Raw genomic sequence first — 24,966 nt, 5'->3', positions numbered from 1 at the left:
CAAAATTAAAAAGGACAGTTGAGTTAGTAAGCCTGTTTTTGAAAGTAAAATAAAATGGTCCCTACAAAATAGTATTATTTTTATCAACAGATATTTGTTAAATTTTCATCAAACTGAAAACTTTTCAGGAGGAAACATTGCAAGAAGAGAAAAATGTTTTGTAATTGGTAAAAATTATATGAATAAAGTATTTACAATACTATATTTCAAGAAAAGATTCTAATCAGAGAAGCTGAAGAAAGCAATATGAAAGAAAACTAGAAGAAAAAAAAAAGTGGTGGAATCTTTCTGGATTTATGAACAAATTCAACTCTTCTGGTGTTAAATCACATCTGAAATTTTAATTAAAAAAAATCTTTGGGCTGAGAGATGACACAGAGAAGGGTGGATAACTTGATAGATGGGAGAAGGCATACATGCAAAAGAAGAAAGTTATACTTTCTCTATGTTCACAAACAACTCCCCTTATAAGGTGAGGGAAGAAGCTAACAGTGACATGTGGTTCACTTTTTTAAATGGTGAAAAATAAAGAAAGAATAATATTTCGTAACACATGAAAATTTTATGCAATTCAAAGTATAGTGCCCTTAAATAAAATGTTACTGGAACACAGCCATCTCATTCATTTTCCATACAACTGTTTTCACACTACAACAGCAGACCGAATAGTGGCAACAGAGACCATATGGCCCATAAAGCCTAAAATACTTACTATCTAGCTTTCACAGATAGTTTGCTAACCTCTCCTCTAAACCATGACCATGATCTCTGTCACACTTAGTGAAGCCAATTAAAAAACTAGGAAACTAAAGCCATTCCAAATTCTTCCTTCTCTCTCCAAACTTTCCCATTTCAAACACTTCTATCAGTACTTCTAAATTGATTGTGCCTCTAAGACTATCTTAACTATACCATTCTCTGTTCTTATGACCATCTCCCCAATTTGGGCATTAGATATCTCCTGATCTACCTAACTGTATCATTACTAGTCTCCTACCTGCAGTCCCCTCTTTCCAACCTATCCCTTGTACAGATGAAGTTAAATTTCCAGCTTGCAAACTGCTGGTTTCATTTGCTTGATCAACTAGAATCAGAAGCTTTTGAGTGGAGTACAGAAATCTGTGTTTTAATGAGCCCTCCAGATCATTTTAATGCACATTTAAGTTCGAGATCATTGTAACCACTTATCCTAGAAGATAAAAATTGAAATCCCTTGAAAGGAATCATTTAAATTCCACCATGCTTTGATTTCTGCCCAATCTGGTTTCCTATTTATTCTCTCCTTACCTCTAACTTCGTCAACCTACAAATGAAGAAATAAAACTCCAGAAATTAATTAATTTGTTTCAGGTAAGGAGGCTAGTTAGAGATAGAGGAAGGAATTAAACTAAGCTAAACCCTAAGTATTTTGAGGGTTATACTCTGCTAACTTTTAAAATATATTTAAAATATCCTTAAATTCTAAATCCATTTATAATAACAGTTATTTTATTGATCTTAGTCATTAATTGAGTTTGTTCCTCTTTTAGACTATGTGAATGTGTCAATAAAACTTGCCTTTCTTCAGCCATTGGTGATGTGATATAACAATTCCAAGGAGACTCAATAAATATGAACTCAATGTCTTCTTATATTAGAGCATAGTGGTTAAGGCAAGGAGCTCTGGGGTGGCTCTCCATGAGGTTGGATAACTGGGCAATTATCCCCTCACTATTAGACCTTAAGCAAATTACTTAACATTTCTCTGCCTTAGGTTCCTGGTCAGTAAAACTGTGTTGCTAAAGATCTTTCTCATGGAATTACAAGAAGAATTAGCAAATGTTAGGTATTATTATTAATATAATTATTTATATTGTTATAATAAATTACTTAGCTGGACTTTATAATTGAAATAAATAAATAAAAAAAGACTATTAAATATAATCTAGTTGAATATACAAAACAGAGTTAGGAAAATATTAAATAAATATACACACTATAAATGCTAAGAGAGTTCTTTCTTATGGTGTTTACCATGATGTGGAGAAAGTAAAAATGAATTGTAAAGATTTATCATTGGTATGTAGCTCTGAAGGGAGAAAGTCTCTTGGAAGAAGAATTTTTCCTGCAAATATTCATGTAAATTAAGAGTTATGTCTATAAAGCATTAATAAAAAATGATGTAAATGCATACCTTTTTTATTATGATTTCGAAATCATGAAACCATTTTTATTTAATGCTTAATTATGTAAGCATGGATTCCATTATCCAAACAAAAACTAATATATGGCTCCAAAGGGTTTAGTATAAAAGTCTGTTGTTATTGTTGCTGTTGATTTTTTAATATACTCAACATTTATTTAATTTATAGCTAAGTTTAATGATAAAAATATATTTAGATTAGATGGTTTCATAACTGTAAATTAAGACTTCTCCTAAAAAGAAAATCTACAATTTTGGTGTTTTTGCTAATTATAAAAGTAAAATATATCTATCTATATCTATATCTATATCTATGTATTTTTATAAATTCTCAATATATTAAGGAAACAACATTCTCTTATGTATTTATTCATAGGTATCCATAAGTATCAAATACATGTGATAAATTGCCAAATACAGAGAAATTAGCTTAAAGTACCCAGTTATCAGTCCAATTGATGGAATAAGGTACATACATATAAATCTTCCAAAAGCATATGGGAATAAAATGTGATTATCTAACCAGTCTGAAACTAGTGTATTTCATGTGAAATTCTAGTTTCAAACTTCCCAATATTTTATATTTAAATTTTTGTTGTCAGTCCCTATAATAGCTGTCACAATAAAACTAGTACTTTGGGTCCTACTTTGCTCTAGACTTTCTGCCTTTACTTTTTTGGAGATGTTGTATGCCTAAAACTACTTACCTCATCTCCAATCTATTCCCTCCTCTGTCTTATCCTTACTTTGATTTCATAACTACATGCCTAACATATAAATCCTATGTGTCACTCCTATAAATATTTTAGGCCCACTTCCCTGTCATCCCATCCCCAAAGACAATAGCACAACGTTCAAACATGCTAGCCAAAACTTAGAACTTTGTCGAGACCAAAATGGTAAGATAGGGAAATGAGGCATTAAGCTGGTGCCTCTAACTTTCTTTCTGCTTTAAGTGGAGGACTTCCAATTATTATTATTCCTGGACTGAATCCAATCTATTACATTGTATTTCTCTCTTTAAATTCAGGTTTAGATTTAATTTACTAGCATTAGATTTCAAATTTGGGATTCAATAACTATATTTTGCTTATAGTTATTTTCTCATGGGTTTGTATTCCTATTATGAACTCTGGTAGAACTCTTGTAGGACTAGAACTACATTATATATGCATGTGTGCGTGTGTGTTTGTATGCACATGTGTGTATATATCTCCTAAAGAATACATATACATATACATATAGATAGTTATTTTTTTTCTAGAAAAAAAAGCACAAAAAACAGACACATAAATCAATGAACAGAATAGAGAGTCCAGAAATAAACTTATGCATATAAAATCAATTAATTTATGACAAAAGAGCCAAGAAATAATAATGGGGAAAGAACATTCTCTTAAATAAATGATGTTTGGAAAACTGGATAGCCACATACAAAAGAGTAAAACTGGACTACTATTTTACATCATCCAAAAAAAGAAAAAATTCAAAATGGATAAAAGACTGGAATATGAGTTGGGAAACCATAAAGCTAGAAGAAAACATAGGTGATAAGCTCCTTGACATCTGTCTTGGTTATAATTTTTTAGATTTGACACCAAAAGGCAACAAAAACAAAAATCAAGGGGAACTGCACCAAACTTAAAAGGTTCTGTACAGCAAGGAAAATCATTAACAAAATGAAAAGAAAACCTACCAAATGAGAAAAAATATTTTCAAATTATATATATGATAAGGGGTTAATATACAAAATATATAAAGAACTCAAGCAACTCAATAGAAAAAATAACAAAAAACAAATAAACAAACAAAAAACAATCAGATTTAGAAATAGGCAGAGGATCTGAATAATTTTTCCAAAGAAGATATTCAGATGTCAACGGGAAAATGAAAAGAAACTCAACATTAACAATTATCAGGGAATTGCAAATCAAAACTACAATAAAATAGCATCTCACACCTGTTAGAATGAGTCTCAGAAAGGCAAGAAATAACAAGTACTGGAGAGGATGTGGAAAGGGCACATCTGTGCACTGCTAGTGAAAATGTAAATTGGTCCAGACCCTATGAAAAACAGTATGGAAGATTCCTCAAAATATTAAAAATACAGTCTCCACATGATCTAACAATTCCACTTCTGAGTATTTGTCTAATGAAAACAAAAACATTAACTCAAAAAATTAAATGTAGATGTATCCCCATATATATCAGCATTATGTGTACATTTTCTCTTGTCCCTGTTTTTCTGCATTCTATAACTTATCTGTGTGGCAAAACATTATTTAATATTTTAAATTAAATTTTAAAAATATATTAAATTATTTAATATTTAAAATACCAAATAAATTTTTAAATATTTATTTTACTACTATAACCATAACTTTTATGCTATTCACTGTGTCTATGAACGATGCTGTTAGATGGTAACCTAAGTGTGAACGGAATAGATTTGATGATCTAGTCATTTGATTATACCTGCATTTTCTTGATAGATCAACCATATTGCTCTTCTTTGCAGGTGTGATTCACATTTTTATTGGCATTTGTCTTTAAAGGAACTGGTATGATATGGAAAAGTATGATGTTAAGACCCTCATGAATTATTTAACTCTAAGAAAATATGTTCAAAATATCTCAAAAAAGTAATGTAACCGATATTTTGTCAAAAGACGCTCGGACAATGTTATGATTGCAACATGGTTACTTTTTAATATTTGATCTACTTATGTATATAAACACATGGTACTAATTATGCATGTGACACTGTTCTATGAATATTTAATGTAAATTGTATTTAATAACTATAAACCTCATGTTTATTAGAACCTATCATGTAGATGATATTATCTCTATAGATGAGGAAACTGAGGCATGAAGAGGTTAAGTATCTTGCCCAATGTCATACAACTAATAAATTGTAGGGCTGGTATTTGGGCTCCCAAGGACATGCCATTAACTCTAAGTTTGGTTTCCTTGTACTGAAAAATATTTTTAAATTAGATTTAAAATACCCACTATTATTACTTTATATTACAAAAATTTGTTTTGATTTATTTCTTCTTAATTTCATATAATATTAACAACCAAAGGATCTAAAGTAAATTTTCTTTTTAAAAATTTCTGCTTAAATGTCCAAGGACTAAACTAGAAATTGTACACATGATGAATGCTTACTTATAAAAAAACTGGCATTAAAACTTTTATTAATTCCCTACTTAGAGAATTAGATAACTTCAAAGTATACATCTAACCTTTCTTTCTTCAATTTGTGAAAGATATATTTCGATTTTACAGGATAGAATGTCACATATTTTTAAAATTTATTATTTTTTTGTGAACCTTGCATTTATTAACTAGAAAACAAGGAGCTATTATTATTGTACCTGTGTTAATGCTGAACTTTGTCACCATTTTTATTCTAATTCTACCCTTGGTAATAAAATAGTCAATATGTTCCTGTATCTTTTTTTATTTATTCCCTAGCATTGAAGTGTTACTTTACAGAAGCAGATAAACAGGATGGATAGTAATTGTTATATGCTCAGTGATCCTTATAATGGAGAAAAGTAAAATGTTATCTGATCATTCTCAAAATTGGAAACTGATGGAATTTCATTTAAGAAAATGCAAGTTCCCATTATAGCTTACATTCTTTAAAAGTATATAAAGACTAGAATATCTACCCTGAATCCTGGGAAAATATGTTAAATTAGACTCATATAGTAAAATCTTTATTATTTTATGTAAAGTGGAGAAGTCAAATATAAATCACTTTTCAAGTTAGGTAAAGATGTCAAGAACATACCTCCCCAACCAAATTAATTATACTAAATGTCTCACTTCCATTGTATATATGTGGAAATGTCAGAAAAGCTTGAAAGTATCATGTTCCTTCCCATTCTATGAATTTGCTAGGGGTCATATTGTTGTGGGCAAATCAGACAGTCAGTAAATGAAATACATTAATCCTATTCTGAGGGAGGGGAGTGATGTAATACACAGACATGAGCTCTTTTTTTCATGTTCTAATTTATTTAAATTACTCTAAATATAAGAATTACAGTTTCTATAAAATGCTTATCAGGCAGAGGGCAAAAATATATGTTTACATATTTTTGCCTTTACAAAAATGAAAACCTATTGTATAAGTATTTGCCTATAGTGTTTGTTTATGACTAGATACTCCTTCATGCTAAAGGAAGTTTTTGGAGAAGAATATCTTTAATTTATCATACTAGTGGCACATTGCTGGTCAGAATCATGATTTCTTGTCTAATTTCAATTTAGTTAAATTCAATATATTTACTAAATGTTTTTTAATTGCAAAAATGATTAAGCTATATTGTTTCCTTTTTAAAATTTTATTGCTTTGCAGGTTTGTAGGATGAAAGGAATAAAGGAGTTAAGGGTGATAGGAAAAAATTAAAGTGATTGCTCACAGAATGTGTGAAGCTCCCATGTGACAAAGAATGATAAGTTACATATAAGAAAATTATATAAGAAAATTGAAACTGAAAAATTGAGAGTATCTAGGAAGATTATTGAATTCAATCAGATTATGTCAGAGAGAAGGCACAGAAACTTTTATAGATGAGGAAACTTTGATGGGAGAAATGGTATCAAGGGAGAAAGAATATCAAGCATTAAAGAAAGACAAAGGATAGCCATGGAATTTATGGACCACAGAGGTGAGTATTTTTAGTCAAGTCTAGAAGATACTATAATAACATGAATTCAAAATAAGGTTGAAGTGTGGTTTATAAAATGAGTGGAAGATCTGCTCACTCTTCACTGAAAGATGGAAAAAGGAGAAGGTATATTCTCTGTTAAAAAAAAAAAAAATGAGAGCTCATCATCTGAGAATTGTGTCTCAAATAAAAATACCCTAATGATAAAAGGAACATTATTCATGTTGTCATGAGATTTTCATAGGTTATGACACATATCATAGTAAAGAAGAGTCAGGCAAGAGGTATAAAAAGATGAGCTGATTTTACATGAAATGGCCATGATATTCCAGAAAAAAAAGAAAAGGAAAGAAAAGAAGAGAAGAGAAAGAAAAGAAAAAAGAAAAGAAAAAAAAAAGAAAAGAAAAGAAAAGAAAAGAAATATGAAACTTAGAATTAAGAATATTTGGTATGGTCTAAGCCATGCCACCTTGAATAAGCCCAGTCCCATCTGCTCTTGGAAGCTAAGCAGCATCGGGCCTGGTTAATACTTGGATGGGAGACCACCTAGAAAGATCAGGTGCTATAGAGGTAAAAAATTAAATATAAGGGATTGTAAACTAACAAGGTCCTTGCAATCCATAAGGTCAACCAAGGGTTGCCTCGCTTAAAAAAAATAAAAGAAAAAATTAAAATAAAATAAAATATAAAATAAATAATAAAATAAAATAAAATAAAACATTTGGTAAGGATTAAGTAGAGGAAATGAAATCACAAAGCCAATATGAAGATTACTGTTGCACCAAAATATGAAATACCTGGGGAGAGGTAGCAGACATGTTCATGTGAACTCAATTCTCTAAAAAACAGGTAAGCTCAAGCAGGTAGTTTATCCTTTCTTACATATCATTCTTTATCCTCTCCATATACTATAGGGTGACTACTTGGGGTCTAATATGAATGTGTCCTTGGTGTTCTCTAATTTACTGATCATACTTGGATAAGATATTCCAATTCCGAAGACCTTCTAAAACTTCCCACAGTATCTTTTATCCTTTATTGATTCAATAGCAGTAACTAAAACTTTGTGGACTTGGTGAAAAGCCCTTAATTTTTAAGATTTCTCTATTTCTATGTGAAAGAGATTAAAAGGGAAAAACAATCATGAAGTAATTGAAATTAAGGCTGGAAACACTCCCATTATACAATATATATAAGATATAACTTGCAAAAGTTATTTTAAAGTTCAAATATTATATGATTAAGGTGAAAATACTTTCTGGGTGGTTAATTCATACCGAGTACTTACCCTGTGGCTGACGACTAGGATGGTATATCTGAAGGTCAAATGGCTGGGCACTGGTTTTCTGAATCACACTGACATTCTGCCCTGTCCACTTATTGGCTTTGGACAGTGTGTTGGTCCTCCAGTCTGTCCAATAGACCTCACTCCCATATAGAGATACAGCAAAGGGATGAGAAAGGTATTCATGACCTCGGATAATTTCTATCATGCCTGTTCCATCATAGAGGGCTGAATAAATGGCATCTGACCTACAGAAAGGTAATTACATCCATAGTTTATCAAAACTCATTCAAATAGTCTAGTGATATGATCATATTATTTAGACAAGTGGCAGATAAAATATTTTGTAAAAAAATGTTTTTATAGGCATGTATATCATTAGTAGGAAGAAAAAAAAATCATAACAACAAAAAAATCACCAGCAATTACCAGAAAATCGCCACCACTATAATAAAAACAGACAAAAATCACCACCTATTTCAATGTGTGCACACATGATACATGCATATTATAACATGTTTTTAATTTGTAAATATTATCTGGGGAAGGAAACAGAGAAAAAAAAAAGATTATTTTTTAAACCTGGCATCTGTCCAAACTATCCTTTTTTCAAAGTGGTCCACAGTTAGTCCATTAGGCCAAGCCCCGGTTTTCATGTCTTTGTAGATGGTTTTTCTCTCAGCACCACTCATAGAGGCAGATTCGATACGAGGAAAATTGGCATCCCAATCTGTCCAGAAGAGAATTCTGAACAAAAAGAAATAATACTATTGTTTTAGTTATTCGTTTAGTAAATATTCATTGAATGCATACTATATGCTAGGCATTGGCTAGGTAAATAGTGACGAGAGAAATGGGTATATTATATAACCTCATGGGCTTAGAGTCTAGAGGAATAGACGGGCTAAATAAACACATGGATATATAATTATAGCTTCTACAATATTTTGAAGAAAAAGTTGTTATCAGAATAGCAGTTGAGTAAACTACTTAGAGAAAGCGATCAGAGAGAAAACTACTTTGTGTGGAGATGATAATTTACACTGTATCCGAAAGATAAGGATGTGGTATAAAGACCATGATGAGCAAAGTAAACAGTAGACATAAAGGCCCCGATGAAGAAAAAATGTGGATGCCTTGAGGAACAGAACTAAGACCAATGCATCAGAAGGTATGAGTGAGGAAGAAAAGGAAGATAAAGTTGATAAAGAAGATAAAGTTGAATAGGGTAGTCTTGAAGATCTTGTAGGCTAAGGCAATTATTTGGGATTTTATTTCAAGGGAATAACAAGTACTTTTAAGCAGGGGAGAAACATGACATCATACATAAATGGATTATAGTGAGGCAAGAGTATATCTATGTCAGGTGGTTATTTAAAAAACAAACAAACAAACAAACAAACAAAAAATAGGGAAAGCTGATAGTTACTTGGACCATGGTGACAGCAGTGAAGAGAAACAAATGAATTAAAGGTGTATTTTAGAGGTAAATTGCCGACTAGCTGAGGATTGGATGTAGGAAATGAGGTAGAGAATGAAATTGTAAAATTACTGTCAGTTTCTTCTTTCAGCAAACTCAGAGTGAGGATGGGGAGGGCAATGCTAGAAATTCATGGAAAAAATGGAAGAGCAGTTTTTCAGAGCTGATAATTGAGTATGAATAGGTGTGAACTTGAAATTCCAAGACATCAAAAAGATGTCCAGGAAGCTTTGAAATGTGCCATGATGAAGTTCAGAGAAGACAGGGCTGGAACTATAAATTTGTAAATCATTAGTCTGATATTCGGATTCACATTAATTGAGTAGATCATATAACAGAGGATGTGTAGGAAAAAAAAAAACCAGAAGGAAATCATATACTTTGACATGTAAAAACATGAAATTGTTAAAATATACCTTTTTATATGTTAAAGATAATTATTTCTTTTAACAGATACTATTTGTAACTCTAGAAATTCATGGGATTTTGTACAAATAGTTCCACACAGTAGGCATTAAGTGCTACATGTTGTGCATGTGATTTTTAAGGCTATTAGGTAATATATGGTTTACGTTTAATTGACAGTGGCCTGGACTACTGATGCATGTTTATTTAGTGATTATATAATGTGTTACCCAATAGTTCCACAATCATTACTATGGCTAATATTTTTTGAGTGCTTACTATGTGCTACCAACTATTTTCAGCTTTATATAGATTATCACATCTAATTGACCATGAGGCCATGGTTAGTTATCCATGCTTTACAGATGAGAAAACAACCTTGGAGAAGTTAAATTACTTGATCAGGGTTACACAGCCAGCAAGTAGCAGATGAAGATGAGAAACCAGACAGCTTAATTTCTGTTCTCATGCTTTTAACAACTAACTCTTTAATCTCATGTCATTACATAAAGCAGGAAAGGGAAAGCATCCAGTACAGGAGCAGGAGTATATTTACTTGACTTTTCTATTTTGGTAGCAGAACCCAGTGGATAGCATGGACATTTGGTAAGTGAGAATGGAGAGGGCTGGAGATAAAATGACAGTTCAGTAAATTTTCTTTTTATCAGTTCTGAAAATATTTTGGTGAGAAATGCTTAAGTTCTTATGAAAAGTTTGTTCTTTGTTATAATTACATGTATATTTGCTATTTTTCTATTCTTGCATTACTTTAAATGGTCCTTGAATATAGACATTTAATAGATTATCTTGGAAAATGAAACAGTCCTCTGGAAGAAAATTCAAACTCTAATTTAACCTACTTTTTTTTTTTTAAGTATTATGTCTATTTAAGGAAATGTTGTGATGTAAACTTATTATTCATCAACAATTCATTTTTTGAGAAGCATGTAGTCTCTTACAGGGCATAGAATTGCAAATATAAATGATTAGAAGACAATTTAAAATATTACATAATAAATTAACAAGCACATGTGCTAAAAGAGCATGGTGGACTGGGAAAAAAATAATGACTTTCTTGATAAAAATGGAGGTTCATGTACAACTTAAGCAATAGACAGTCAAAAAATGTTATGAAATAATTGTGGGAATGTTGAATTTTGGCAATGCATATGTTTTTGTGTTAGATAAGCTCAGAATCAAGATTGGAATCTGCCACTCCAGCATACTCAATCTCAAATTCCATTTTCTCTTCTGTAAATGAAAAATACAATGTCTCACTTGTGAGGAGCATTTGATGAAGTAGTGGATGTAAACAATTTAGCACAAGGATGGCTAGTACATAAAAAATATTTGTGTTTGTACAAGCATGTTCACACATGTATTCATAGAGAATATTATTTAAAGGCAAAGTTTGAAGATTTTTCGAGCTGTTAAAGAAATGTAGAGAGAGATAATGAGAATTAACACTAATGCCAATGTTTAAATGTTATAACAACATATATGCGAAGGTAGATCAGTGTTATAAAGTAAGCATGAATCAAAGGCATGAGAAAAGGATTTAGAGGAATAGGTCATAAGATTGGATATATATCATAGAACGTCTCTCAAACAATGAGTTTATATTTTTTTAAAAAAGTATCTTAGTTTCATGGATAGCTTTAGAAGTTTCCACAACCCTGGTGGTGGGAACATATACATAAAAAAAAAAAACAAAAACAAAAACAAAAAAACTTAAATTATCCATTGTTTAACCACCAAATAGTAAACAATTGGAAAAAATAAAAATTAACATTAATATAGCAAAGAAAAATGTATTGATAATTGTTACAGCTGTGTGATGGATGTGAGAGAGTTTGTTATACAATTATTTTATTTCGTGTATTTGAAATATTTTATAATAAAAGTTTAAAAGTGTGAATAATGCAACATTAAGTAAATAGATTTTAAAAATTTAATAGAATAGAGGACATTTATAAAATCTTATTGTTGGGAATCTTTTTCTGAAAATACTAATGTTTAAAGATAAAATTGTTTTGTATGAAAAAAATATGAATTATCTGAAAATGTAAGCATAAAATAATATGAGATATATATATATATAGAGAGAGAGACATAGATATAGACAGATAGAAGTAGATATATAAAATATGTTGCCAGTTAAAATGAAACAAAGGTTAATTAATAGATGGTGGTAGGCTATTCATTTAAGTAGCTGAATGTTTTTCTTGAAAACAATGAATATAAAATAAATTCTTGTCTCACTTCTATACACACATCTTTCATTAACACAGGTTGTTATTTGCCAGCTTCCCTTTAATTTAGCATTAAAAAAAATAAGATTTAAAATAGAAACAAGGCCAATATAGCATCAGTAAAATTTATGGTGATATCTTGACAAACAAAGTAAAGTAGATTTTCAAATTTAAAAAGAGATTAGTAAAAATAATCCCTGGAAACAAACAGTGAATTTGAGAATCATAGATACTCTGAGTATAGGTTGATAAGCCACCATGTGATCTAGACAAGGGTAGATTTCACACTCTGGAATAATGACCGAAAGACTTCTGAGCATCTGCTTTTTTTTGTATAACAAATGGAGATTTGGTGTCTTCCTTATAACTTTCTACCTAGTTCTACCTTACGTGGTCATGACAATTACAAAATACATATCAGCACCCCTGCCACATGCTCTGTATGTAAGTTTACCAAAAATAGGCACTGTGGACTTTCAAATAGATGTTTGCAGTGGACAATACATATATATGTATTGGGACAATTTGCAGCATTCTAAAATGAGTGATCTCTTCATTTCCTCACTAAATATAGCTACATTAAGCTGTTTCTTCTGTAGTGGTCACTGTGGTCCTAATCTTTTATCAATTCAGGTGGAAAATTTCTAAAACTCTTTATAAAATAATATGTTCTAGAATTAGTTTCCCTAAAAAATGTTATTAACCTTGACATAGTCAGTTTACAATCAATTTTAAAAGTTGATTTCAAGGATCATTGTTTCATAAAATTCTAAGTGCTCTTTTGTATACTTTGCAATATGGTATTTTTAAAGGATAATTTTTCCCATATTCTTACTTTTTTATGGTCAAAATGTATTAGTGTTTCAATGACTGCATTATTTCTTCATGAATACAAAGACTGAATATCCTTTCTTACAGGATGTATGAAAATATTCAGACATAATTACTTTTGAAAAAGAGATTACAGTCTACTGATTCTACAGTTCCTGCACTCATGGGTTAGTCTGTATCAGAATTAAGTCGGGTCAATAAACCATGAACAAATTGTACCATTACAGGCATGAATGGACCATTATCATCTATCGGGTCAAACTGCAGAAGGTGAAAATAAATGATCTTGGCAAAAAAAGGAAGTCACTTATCTACAATCTTTAGGTCTGCTAAAACTAACAATGTCATTATTATTTTTGTTTAAGAACACTCCAGATAAAATTAAATTTTTATTGGGATGTCTTATTAATCTTCACAATTACTATATCTGCTTTCACCAACTGCATTTGTTACAGCAGAGTCTAGTTATTACGACAAATGAAGACTAAATGCCATCAATGGTGCAGGAAGATGCATGCAGGTGCACAAGAATACAGACAATGAAGTTCAAGAACTAAAGTGAGTGCTGCCTGTATATTCTGAACCTCCTGGTGCTTGTTACTTTCTAATAATAAACTTGATGTTTAGAGTAAATTCATGTACTCATTAAAGTTAGCAATAAGTATATTCCCTTAAAATGAAATAAAAGAAAAATGTATATTCCCTGTGATTCCCAATTTACCATCTTTGAATAACATGTCACTTAGAATACTGGGTCAAAACCCAGAATATTAAAGGAATGTGGCATAATAGAAAATACCCTTTATAATGTAAAATAAAGGCCAGCAGATTCTATGCTTAGGAAGCAAAGTAGTCGATTAAAAACACTTCTTTTTGTGGTATCTGTAAACTAGGTCACAAAGACCTTGATTGCTGTAGGAAGTAAAGTGGCTGTTACAAACTTCTTTTCATTTGTTATCGTAAATAAAGTTTATAGTATTAGCTGTTTTTTACTGTATTGTTCATTTTTTAAAGTGTAGTCCTGAATTCCTATAAGTTACATATAGACAAAGTTTATTCATATGTGTCATTAATTTATCACAATTTTAAAAGCATTTATTGAGCAAAATTATATATAACAAGAATAATGAAGGATTTCATAGACTTGGAAGCAACTGTGCTTGCCATCAGAAAACTTATGATTTAGTAGAAAAGATGGTAGTACTTACAGAAACCATATTTCTTTAAAAATTATCCAGTAAATGCATCCTAAAATGAATTTTTCAAAGACATTTAAATGTCTTGGGAACTCCTATCAGTTTTAAATCAAAGCTTCCTTATTATTTCATGAATAATTTGGGAAATAGGGGGACATCTTAGATTTCTTTTTGAATATGTGAATAGCACTAAGCTGAGTTTAAATCAAATTTAATGTTGTTTTTCAGTATTGCTTTTCTTGTGCTTAGCTTGGTTTTGTAGTTCAGTGTGTGTGTGTGTGTGTGTGTGTGTGTGTGTGTGTGAGTATGAGAGAGAGAGAGAGAGTTTAATTTTACTATGCTCCTAGTTTACCCTATGAAAGGTCCAATGTTTAAACATATCTATAACTTTTTACCAAAGTGTCCAACAAACTTGAAACTATTTCAATACTTGCACTACATTTTAAAATTTAATTGCTACAATGAAACATTTAATTAAGGGTATTTATATAAACCTCCTATCAAGTTGTTATTAACCCTCTACAAAATAATCTTTTTCTTTTTTTATATTTTTTATCAAGTCCCCAATTACTCTAGACTATATTTCCTATAATGTACTCTACATCCCATGGACATTCTGTAACTTCTAATTTGTACTTCTTCATTCCATCACCTCTATAAAACAATTTTTAACAATAAAAATCTTATCATATCATAATACCTAAACCTGTCAAACTTTCAACTCATTCCTAGAGTTGAATGAATTAATACTGTTATCTGAACTTTGGTTATTCATGCCAGAAAAAATTTACAAGTGTTATTTCTTCGGTCTTAAAAAAAATTTGCTACTGTAGTTATTTTAATTTGCCTCATGATATCATACTAACCATTAATAATAAAGGGCATAAACTTCCTCAGAAGCATTATAGGTTTTCCCTACTCACAGGCTAGTTCATTACTAATTTTCAATTCTTAGAGGATATTTTACTTCTGAAGATTCCTTTATACCATTGAAATAGTATCTAATATTTTCACTTAAATGCTATGTGTGAGTTGTATGTCTTTTGTGTTTCTGTTTCCTTTTTCTCTTTTAAGGTTAGATATTCACCAACTAAACTGAGATGAATAAGGTTATTCTAAGCATTGGAAGTTCAAAGCTACAGAAAATGAAGTTTCAGCTCTCAGCTTTACCACTTTGTTTGGGCAGATGATTTTTAAAACTTTCATACACTTTTTATTTTATATTATTTTATTATTTTTTATTATTTCTTTTCTTTCTCTCTGTGCCAGCCATAATTTGGCTAGCATTCACTATTTTCCTATATGTTGGTATACGTGCTAAAACTACAACTTTCTTCAAAATATCACTTTCTCTTATGCAGAAAGTTTCTCATACAGGTAAGATGCTGGTACAGCTTAGTTAGATAGGTCTAATAGGTGAAAATTTCATACCAGTAGTTGTTATATTGAGGCTTTAACCTCTTTAGACAATGAACCTTTGTGGGAAGTAAAGGGTCAGGATCAGAAATCTATTTGTAACCTCAGATATAGTCTTTTTTAAAAAAGAGAATTTCTCATTACGTGGTACTTCTGTTTTCTGGTGAATTGTTATTATAGCAGGTAATGAGTAAAACCGGCAAAATGTAAACTGTGTAAACTAGAGAAAATACCCCCATGCTAAAATATACAGCTACTGCTCAACTCATTGTTGCTAGATATCCCTATTTTTCAAAAAAAGTCAGAAACCACAGCTATATGCAAAATTCCCCAGTATACTTTTTAAAAAAAATGATTCAAATAAATTTAAGACACTATGGAAAGAAAATCCACCTGGGAACTCTGTTCTAGACAATTTCTTTTGCCTTTTTAATTTCTTTGTCTGAAGTGAGGGAAAGCAAAACAAACTTCCCAATCTTTCGATCTCTGGGTATTGGACATTAACCAGAGAGCACAAGTCAGAGAGTATGGCCAGGAAGCTGACTTATACATAAAGCTCCCTTTCTCTCTTCTGCATCTCATTAACTCGCTCCTGGCTAACTCCTCAATCTCATTTGTGCTCTCTGGACTTTCTATTACTTAAAAGTTCAGACCTATTTTTTTTCCTACTAGCCTTTAGACTTGACATTGGTTTTAGATTTACAAAAAAATTATCAAGGAAATAAACAATTAACAGTAATAACAAAGAATTCTTACATATATTAGTTATATATTACATGTTTATTGCCCTCGCACATGTTTATTGTCCTCTCAAAAACAATCTAATGATAATTATATTATTATCTCTAATTTATAAAAGAGAAAACTGAAATCAAAGGGAAGAGTAAGTTTTCTGGAGAATAAGTGACTGATGAGGAACCGGAATCTCCATTTTTTGGCTTCAAATCCAATGTTTCTCTTTTGGCCTTTCACAAAAGAACACACAGGAAAACAGTGGTGGAAAAAACTTAAATTACTGAACATCTGACTTTGTTTTCCAGAATCATGTGCCTTGTTTTTCAAATGTCCCAATAGTCAGCATCTCACCAATGGGCTACTTCATGCTATTCTAATTGTTTTTCAAACAACCTCCAAGTACATATAAAATAAGTAAAGAGTCAGGTGATTAACATCTGTGACTATTTGGATCAAAGACTGACCCTGTGGTTTGCAACCATCAGGTACAATTACAACATCTCTTTGGCAGGTCAAAGAGAAATTCATTAAATTGCTGCTTCACAATAGAGTTATAACAGCTTAGAACAGAGCCTGCCTAATGCCCAAATTTAGAAAGAAGACATTTCTATTCTCTAAAAGTATCTATGTAAAAATCCTATAACCAAACTGTGGTAATAAACATATATATACCACATACACATATGGACACATACATATATACACAATTACATAAATATTCATACACACACACACACATGCACAAAATAAGCACTTTGACTCATAATTTATGAGACAATTTAATTCAATACTAATTTGAAAGATTGTTTTGTATGCCAAAATAAATGTGTGAAAGGAACACTTTACCCATATCTTGGGTCCAAAGCAATGGCCCTGGGATGTTCCATAGCTCCCGCTATCAGTGTAGTTCTTAAGGAACCATCTAGTTTGGCTACTTCAATTTGGTCCAGATTGCTGTCTATCCAGTATATGTTGCCTGCTATCCAATCAACTGTCAATCCTTCTGGGGTAGCCAGGCCATGTTCCACAACCACTTCAATTGCACTGACACCTACAACAAAAGGAAAATCAACACTTGCATCCATTCAAGAAACATTCATCACAAAGAAAAAGGTCTATGTATCAGCACAAAATACTTATACATTATTCTAACTTTTGAGAGAGAGAATGCAAAAGCATCATCTGGCACAGAGAAAACTAAAAAGAACCAAAATGTAGACTTACTGATCTTTCTAACAGAAAAATTTTAATCTCTTAGATCCTCTCAGCACCAGTGGAATTGAATGTTTAAGCAACTCTAAGGCTAATAACAATGTATAGGTTGCAACAATGTTATTTCTTTTCTCTGACTTTTTAGGCAGAACATGAGATTTGGGGAATAATAATGGTGTGCTGGTTAAAATCAGTGCAATTTAATTCAAACATTGCTCTTCACAGGTAGAATAAAGAGAAAAAGTTCCTAGGGCAATGGCATTGTAGCTAGTCAGCACACACTATTTTCAGAAGCATGACAAATAAGATAAATCTAGCTTTTACTGCATTTAATTATAACAAAGATAAGCCCCAAATCACACTCCTTTTACTCGTCTCCTTAGGCTATAAGACTTAAAAAATATAATTTGTTTGCAAATAAAAGAAGAATGCATTAGTGGTCTCTAAATAAAAATAAGCAATTTGGTAATGTCCACCAATATTCTTATTTATCTATGATTTTGTTTCTTTCAGAATTAAAAAAAAAACGTTTAAAAACACCTTTTTATCATATGATAACTCTTCACAGTTTATGACATTACCAGTGATTATTGTTAGACATTTTAACAGTGTTATTTTTAAATAGTTAACCAGCTAAAACCATAGATCTAAATTCATCATTTGAAATCAACATTTTGCAATATGACATAGGATACAAATTTACCCATCATAACTATATTGTGCGTTTATTACTTTTTAAAAAATGCAAGTGTGATTTAAGGAGGAATTTAGAATTTTATAGAAATACCAGGCCCTTGAAATATTATATAGATGTAACAGTTTCATGAGAAATATTAAATATATTTATCTCAAAGTCTTGCCACTTAAGAAAGACCTAGATTAAAAAAGAGATACATCAAAATATGGCAAAAATATTTAGTTCATATTCATATTAATAGTCTGCAAAATTTCATGATTTACTCATGAATTTTGCTGACATTATAACAAAATTTTAAAAAGCTATTTTAACTCACAAAAATATAATCACTAGTATGTAGAAGACAGTCATTTTTTTCTTAAAAGTACGTTTCTTCACCAAAAATTAATAAATTTGTCCACAATTTAAAAACAGAGTATATAGCACAGGCCTCAACTACTTCGTTCCCTCAACATATCTTCACATTTGTATGTGACATCCCTGATGTCACATATATGAGGGAGGAGATGTAGAATCAGAGGCTAAAGATTAATCTAAATTCCTTTTGATTACAACATATTTTCTGGAATTTTTAGTTAAAAATTAATCTAAACATTAAGTCAACATTGTAACACATGTACCTCCATTTTCAGAAAGCTTGCCCCGGTATATTCTGTCTTCTACAACATCTGTCCAATAAAGTAAACTTTGATCGAAGTGAAAATCGAGCGCAATTGTGTTTCTTAGTCCAGGAACAAGTAGACTATAATCTCTCTTATGAAGATCAATCCTTCTGATCTCATGGCGAATAGAAAAGATGATGAATGCTTCAAACGAATCTGAAATTAAATTTATTTTTAATAACTTATGAAAATATTTACCAACTTGTTAAGTGGGATAAAATGTTTGAGGTCAAAATCTACTCATTTAAAAGTGTGATAATTATGTAATTCTCTGTCATTAGAAAAAAAAAAACAGCTTCTCTTAATCCAAAATTTGAAAAAACTTAAAAAACTTAATTTTATTTAAATGATATAGTATCAATGTGTTTTTCTTCCTTGGATTTTTATACACCTGATTTTGATTAAATAATACAATAATTACTGCAATTTGAAAACAAACTGGAAGATTTTATGTTTTCTTAGAGTTTCAGTTGACAGTCCAAACCTTAGAAACACCATGGAAGTTGCTAAGAGTTAGCTAGTAGTCATCACATGCCTACAGATCCATGAAGGAGAGACTGAACAAGAGGATTTCTATTAAAAGAGCTGTGCATGTGTTAGAAAGTGATCTCCATAAGAATGAAGATGAAGCTTTCCCTCCCCAAACTCCAAGAAAATCATGACTACACTACTCCCCACTAGTTTTTAAGCCTAGATCAGGCCTGGGTGGAGAGAAAGGAAGAAGCTTAAAAAACAGAAATAAAGATGTTTCAATACCTGAACAAAAGAAAAGTAAAATGTTTCAATACTCAAAACTTACAAAAATTATGTTATCATTTAAAAATTAGATCAAGTTCTGTACTAATTACTATTTGACACACTAATAAGAGTTAGATACGAATTCTGTTTGGAGGGAGGGAGACAGGGTTGCAAAGATTATCCCCATTTCCATGCTAGTGCCACCTCTTGGCACTTTCCTTTAGGAAAATCGATTTTCTTATCACTAATCTAGATACATTGTCTGAATGTGAGCTGCTATAATTGTCCCTGCCCACCGACTGTCCCAGGAGGTGGATGTAAGATCTAAGTCAGACTAATAGGTTTGTAAACTTGGAGAGTTTCAACTCTTTTTTTTCCTCTTAGGTCACAAATCTCTAAAGCTAGTGTTGTCAGTGTTCTTGTCCTTGTAGTTTGAAGAATTCTATTTTTGGCATTATAGTAGAAAATAAAAAAGTCACTAAGAATGAACTATTTGGAAGAGACCACGATTAGAGGACATTCAAACCCATAGTTCCAAGTATCCCTAAGGATAGTTTCTTCCTTCAAATCTCCTACACATTTTTCATGCTTTGTATATAAGTCAACGAACTTATCCATTCAACTTAATTTGAGCTGGGTTTCTGTCCATTGCAATCAGGTTTACTGTTCTTATTAATCTCATCCTCTCAGAAAGGTCTTTCTTAATCAGTGGCATAATAAAACCCCATCTCCATTATGCTATTTCACCATAGCCTATTTATTCTCTTTGAAATATATTTTAAATATTTACTTGTGTGTCATTAATTTCTTTCACTAGGTTATAAGCTCTGTGAAAACAGGGATCTCGATTGTTTTCCCCATCATGATGTCCCTAATGACTAACACCAAGGGAAGACATTATTAAGTACAGCTATGAGATTCAGAAAGTTGCAAATCTAGGCTAGCTACCCTTGGGGTAGGGAAGTTCTCTGCCATTTTTTTTTTTTTCTCCACTAGATACGAATCTACTTTAGTAGTCTCTGCTCAGCGCATTAACTAAATGTATTTTGAATGAATAAATGTGAAGAGAAACTGAATATACCTTAAGAAACAAGCTGATAGCTAACATGAAAGAGAGATCTGCTATGATCGGCAAAGCCACCTACTTCCTCTGCAGCTGACTGCATAGTATAAGTCCAGCCAAGACCATACCAACTGCTCAGAAAGCCTGAGAACTTATGAGCAAAAGTTATGTGTACTGTGATCACTTAGGCATTGAGATTATTGTATAGTATGGGGAGTTTATTGAGCATTACTGTGATAAGAGCTAACCGATACAAGATACAAATGTACAAAAAACCTAACTCCAGATCACTCCCAATAGAACAAATACTCATAAATTTTTAAATCCAGAATTTAGCATTTTTAATGTTAAGAAAATGGTTGTGTTAGATATACAGCATTTAAAAGAAAGATACCTAATTTTGTTTTATTTTATCATTATTTTTTAGGCATTTATTTATTTATTTAAATTAAATTTATTGGGGGCAACATTGGTTAATACAATTATATAATTTTCAGGTGTACATTATAATTGGACATCTATATATTCTATTGTGTGTTTACCACCCAAATTCCAGTTTCCTTCAGATGCCTAATTTTAGATCGGAAGCCCTTGTTTGATCCTCTGCTCTAATTATGAAACAAGTGCTTGCATTAAAAATTTTTTAAAATATTTTTAGAAATTAAATGTCCTTACATATAAAATGGGATTAATGATAATCTACTTTCAACTATTGTTATCAGAATCCAATAAATAATTTATGTAAATTTGTTTTATAAACTGAAAATCATCACAGTAAATACAAATATGGAGGTTGCTGTGATATGTAGGTCAAAGTGATAGACTTATAGTCAGAAAATACAGGTTTGATAGATCTCTGCTACCAACTACCTGTATAAATTTGAGAAATTTACTTAAACTCTCTGATCCTCAATGTTTTTTTTATTTATGAAATGTATAACATACTGAGTTATTAAGATAGTTAATAATTAAAAGTGTGAATGCTTAGTAATATCTAAATATGTGTTTAATTATTATGACTATTATATTCCAAATATTACTCAAAGGAATAAGCAAAAGAGATATTGTATAAGAGAAAAGGTAAGAATGAAGATACGCCAAAAGGAAATTGAATATTTCTTAGCAGGTGCTAAAACTAGTAAAATTTCAGCTCTGAACAGTGTTCCTATCTTTTGGCTTATAGTTTGCCCTTAGTCAAGTACTAAATTATAAGTGCAGCAGCAACCTGGTAGAGAAATTTATATTTAATACCTGTTAAAGGACATATGGTTTTAAAATTGTAAGGTAATGAGATGCTGCTTCTGGATATCACACCAGACGAAAAAAGGAACCCAAAAAGAAAAAGGAAAAAAGAAAAGGAAAAAAAGAAATGCAAGTTCCACTTTCACTAACAATGGAAGACATGTATTACCAAAATACCACAGTATGAGGAAGGACTAATGAATGCATTTAAAATGTAGAAAGTTTCTGAGAGGATGCTTGCTGCTGTAGATATATAATCTATATAAATGCTGGCAGAGCACAGTTTTCAAAGTAGGTAGCACAACTAAGTGGCAAATACTACAATCATTTTTTTAACAATGGGATGAAAGTAACAGCTTGGTCTCAGGACCTTCTATGAGTTCATTGGCACCATGAAGATCCAGTAGGAGGGTCTGAAAACAAAACAAAACAAAACAAAACAAAACAAACAAACAAACAAAAACAGGCATGCAGCATAAAGGCCAAACAACACAGAGAAAAAACAGAAAAATAAATGCCAGCTGCAAAGGGTGAGAATATGGCTTGATTACAGATTTTTTAGACAAAAATCACTAGCATTTCTACAAACAGCAGCATCTGATAAGACAAATGAAAAAAGAACAAATGTATGTTAGCAATAACAGTAATAAAAAAAAGATAAGGAATCTAGGAATAAAATCATTAAAAATATAAAAATAGTATATGAAGAAATTTTAAAATACTGAGAGGAATAAAGACTTTTACAAATGAAAAAGTTTATAGCATTATAATGTCCCAAAGATCTTGCTTCTGCCTGAATTAATTTATAAATTTATTGTAATGAAAAAGATATTACAGACACCATTCTTTAAAATAATACTAGCTAATTCTATGAATTACATTAAAAAAGTGTGACTAGAAAAAATTCTAGGAGAAATATATAATACTGATTAACTCTGATAGTAAAATATGTTATTGTTTCAATAGAAAAATATTTTGGTACTGACTCATAACTGACTGTAAAGTTGAGAGATATGATAGATTTAGAATACCTGGAGAAGAAATTAAGTTGGAAAATTTTCTCACTTAATATAAAAAGTAACTTCCAAATGACCTAAAATAATTGATGTAGTAAAGAAAACTATGAAAGTCTTAAAAGTGAACATAGAACAATTACTTTTAGAACCCTAAAACGAGGAAGACATGTCTGAATTTGACACAAATCATAGAAGACCTAAAGAAAAGAATGAGGTTTAATATGCATTTATAAAATTGTAGGACACAAATAATGTAAAAGGGTGAAAAGACAAATTGGTAAAATATTTGCAATCAATAAAAGATTAAATTATTAATACATATGAGTGCCTATAAATTGACAAGAAAAAATACTCAAATAAATAATAGGCAGAGTATACAAAATAGACAATCATTGAAAAAATATAAACAACTTTTAAATATAAAAAAGGGTGTTCAATTTCTCTCCTAAAATAATTAATGGATTTTAAAGCCATAAACATTGATTAAAGCGCAGACAGAAAGCACTCTGATATATTGATAATAGAAGTATAAACTGTTATAACCTATATTGAGAACCATTGGGCAATACTTCAAAAATTTATATATACATATCCCCCATGACCAAGTAAGTCAATTTGTAAGAAATTATTCTAAAGATACAATTTTACATAAAAAAAATGGCAGATGAGTAAGAAAATACTTTGTGATATTGCTTGTAATAGCAAAATATTAAAAACAACATAAATGTTTATCTGTGGGTCGCTGGATAAGTAACAGATGGTATAGTAATACAGTATAATATTATGGGGCTACATAATGTGATTGACATATATATGCTAGCAGAAAATGATTCCCAATATTTTGAAAACAGTATGATGCAAACATTGCACATACTATGCAAGCATTTAAGTTAAAAAACTATATATATATATATATATATATTTTTTTTTTTTTTTCCTAGGCCTGTATAAAAAGAAATCATAGAATACTTCTTGAAGGATCCATTAGGGAATGCTACCACTTCTGCCGTGGGAACAGGTGACTGGGTTTGAGGAGTGGAAAGGAAACTAATTTTCACTTTATTCTTTATTGGTATTTTTTTTTTTAGCATTTATATATATTTTCCTATTAAGATTAATCATTTTTAAGAATAAAAATTAAACTACTAATCAAAGAAATTATTATTTCCAGCTTCTTAAAAAAGCTCATACATAAAATAAGAATTGTTTAAACATGACATATATGTAGAGTAAGGTAATTCATTGTGACAAAAACTAAATATTTTTTCCTCCTCTGGAGAACTCATATGTCCACTATAGCAATATTTAAGAGATCACTGACTATTCATTCTTTCATGTTTCATTTGAGAAAGTATATTCTCTTGAACCAAAAATTATATTATATGTTGTTTGTTGTTTAAGAACATATAATGGTAAAACAGATATACCAATTTCACAAATAACTATTTCTGGGTATGGGGGAATAGATACACAGAGAGCTTCAAAGTTATCTAATGTTCTATTACTTTTAGAAAATGATTTGTATCATAATTAACAAATCTTCATTGCTTTTAAAATATTGTCTGTGAATACTTTATTCTTCACTGGGTTCAAATATATTTAAAAGATTCCATAATAAAATGAAAGGTGATTAAAAACATCTTATTTTCTCTGAACAGTGACCTGAATAGCATTGAGTATTTTACTAAAACTGTTCAAAGCTTTTAAAGTTCTTATATTTATTATAGTCGTTTTGTGTTGAGAATTTGTTTGGTAAATATTTACTTGATTATGACTATAATGAACCAGCTTACCAAAAATTAAAAAGCTTAAGTATAAATATTTGAATTCATATTTGAACTCTGAATCTTATATCTTCTTCAGTGC

At 30.6% G+C, this 24,966-nt stretch overlaps 1 protein-coding gene across 4 annotated transcripts in view; it reads right to left on the bottom strand.

The window, feature by feature from the left end:
• The window catches only part of LRP1B (LDL receptor related protein 1B), a 1,622,137-nt gene that overhangs the window by 527,323 nt on the left and 1,069,848 nt on the right, over positions 1–24,966 (bottom strand). For all 4 annotated transcript variants that reach the window (XM_036236560.1, XM_036236558.1, XM_036236559.1 and 1 more), the window contains exons 24-27: positions 19,000–19,197; positions 17,317–17,521; positions 8,738–8,902; positions 8,159–8,403 (exon numbers count right to left, since the gene is read on the bottom strand). In XM_036236560.1, the coding sequence (XP_036092453.1) occupies positions 8,159–8,403; positions 8,738–8,902; positions 17,317–17,521; positions 19,000–19,197 (813 nt within the window). The remainder of the gene's footprint in view (positions 1–8,158; positions 8,404–8,737; positions 8,903–17,316; positions 17,522–18,999; positions 19,198–24,966) is intronic.

Source organism: Rousettus aegyptiacus, unplaced genomic scaffold (genome assembly GCF_014176215.1).
Source record: "Rousettus aegyptiacus isolate mRouAeg1 unplaced genomic scaffold, mRouAeg1.p scaffold_m13_p_2, whole genome shotgun sequence".
In the NCBI taxonomy this organism is placed as follows: Eukaryota; Metazoa; Chordata; class Mammalia; order Chiroptera; family Pteropodidae; genus Rousettus; species Rousettus aegyptiacus.
Note: the sequence above shows the minus strand (reverse complement) of the source record. Positions and strands in the feature narration are given on the sequence as shown.